The sequence below is a fragment of the Corvus kubaryi genome, unplaced genomic scaffold (genome assembly GCF_017639235.1).
Source record: "Corvus kubaryi isolate FWS band 111438036 unplaced genomic scaffold, C.kubaryi_AGA036_p1.0 36685, whole genome shotgun sequence".
NCBI classification, from domain to species: Eukaryota; Metazoa; Chordata; class Aves; order Passeriformes; family Corvidae; genus Corvus; species Corvus kubaryi.
Genome location: NW_024580921.1, coordinates 7259 through 8922, shown reverse-complemented (window position 1 = coordinate 8922; position 1664 = coordinate 7259). Strand labels below are relative to the sequence as shown.

Genomic DNA, 1664 nt, shown 5'->3' with positions numbered 1-1664 from the left:
GTCCAGTGTCCATGGGGACAGGACAGGACACAGGGGTGTCCAGTGTCCATAGGGACAGGATGCAGACACAGGGGTGTCCAGTGTCCACGGGGACAGGATGCAGACACAGGAGGGTCCAGTGTCCACGGGGACAGGACAGGACACAGGGGTGTCCAAGGGGACAGCGCAGGCACTCAGGGGTGTGCAGTGCAGGGGTCGTGGGGGTCCGAGGCCTCCCGGCGTGCTCGTGGGGGTGCAGAGCCCACCTGGATCTCCTCGACATCGGCGATCCAGGCGCGGGCCTTGGCCAGGGCCTCCTTCAGGGCCTGGATGTTGGGCAGCAGCGCTGGGATGTTCTCGGCCTCCTTGATGATGGCAGCCAGCGTGGCCGGGGGGTGCTTCTGCCTGCGGGGGTGTCAGAGCCAGGCATCCTGAGACCCCCCTGACACCCCAGAGACCCCCCCTGACACCCCCAACCCAGGGCAGGAAGCTCTGAGGAGCGGCCGAACCCCAAACCTTTATCCCCCTCCCCATGGAGTCACCCCCAGCCCCTTTATCCCCTCCTGGGCACACAGGGCAGTCTCCAGCCCTTCCCCCCCAGCCCCTTGTTCCCCTCAGGGGGCGCCGGGGCCGGCCCCCCCCCCTCCCCTCTGAGGCGCAGCCCCCAGCCCCCCATCATCCCCTGGGGAGGGGTCTCCCCCCCTGACCTGGCCTCGAGGCACATCTGGGCCTTCTCCTCCCAGCGCTGGGCAATGGTCAGCAGCTCCTGCAGCTCGGCCATGGCCACGTCCACGGCGGGGCTGGGGGCCACGGTGCGGCCGGCCTGGATGAGGCCACGCATGACGGGCAGGGGCACGCGGGCGCGGGGGGAGCGCAGGGTGGCCGTCACCTCCTCCAGCCACGCGGCCTGGGCCAGCTGCCGCTCCAGCCGCCGGCCCTCGGGCACCTCCACGCCCAGCCGGGCCCCCCGCTCCAGCAGCTCCTGCAGCGTCCCGGGGGCCGGGGGGGGCACGTCCAGAGCCGCCCGCGCCTCCGCCTGGAACGCCTCCACCCGCTCCAGCAGCGCCTGCGGGGGACACGGGGTCAGGGACAGCCCCAGACACCGGGGGACACCCCTGGGACATGCAGGGACAGCCCTGGGATACCATGGGACACCCCTGGGATGCTGTGTGACAGCCCTGGGACACCGTGTGACACCCCTGGGACACCTCAGAACACCATATGACACCCCTGGGACACTGTGTAACACCTCAGAACACTGTGTGACACCCCTGGGACACCATGTGAAACCCCTGGGACACCGTGTGAAACCCCTGGGACACCGTGTGACACCCCTGGGACACCGTGTGACACCCCTGGGACACCGTGTGACACCCCTGGGACACTGTGGGACACCTCAGAACACCGTGTGAAACCCCTGGGACACTGTGGGACACCTCTGGGACACACAGAGACAACCCCAGGACACCCCTGGGACACACCTGTGACGCCCCAGGACCCCCGGCCCACCTGCACATCCCCGATCTGGTGCATGACACAGGGCAGTTGGTTCATCTGCTCCAGGAACGCCCGCAGCTCCTCCACCGTCAGCGCCGGCGCAGGGACCCTGCGGGGACAGTGGGCATTGCTGGGCACTGTGGGGACCCTGCGGGGACAATGGGCACTGCCGGGCACTGTGGGGACCC

At 69.4% G+C, this 1664-nt stretch overlaps 1 protein-coding gene across 1 annotated transcript in view; it reads right to left on the bottom strand.

Annotated features, from left to right (window-relative positions):
- Positions 1–1664, bottom strand: part of LOC121660619 (lysine-specific demethylase 5C-like) — a 9764-nt gene that overhangs the window by 1791 nt on the left and 6309 nt on the right. The window contains exons 7-9 of the mRNA XM_042020025.1: positions 1489–1585; positions 687–1045; positions 246–384 (exon numbers count right to left, since the gene is read on the bottom strand). Of these exons, the coding sequence (XP_041875959.1) occupies positions 246–384; positions 687–1045; positions 1489–1585 (595 nt within the window). The remainder of the gene's footprint in view (positions 1–245; positions 385–686; positions 1046–1488; positions 1586–1664) is intronic.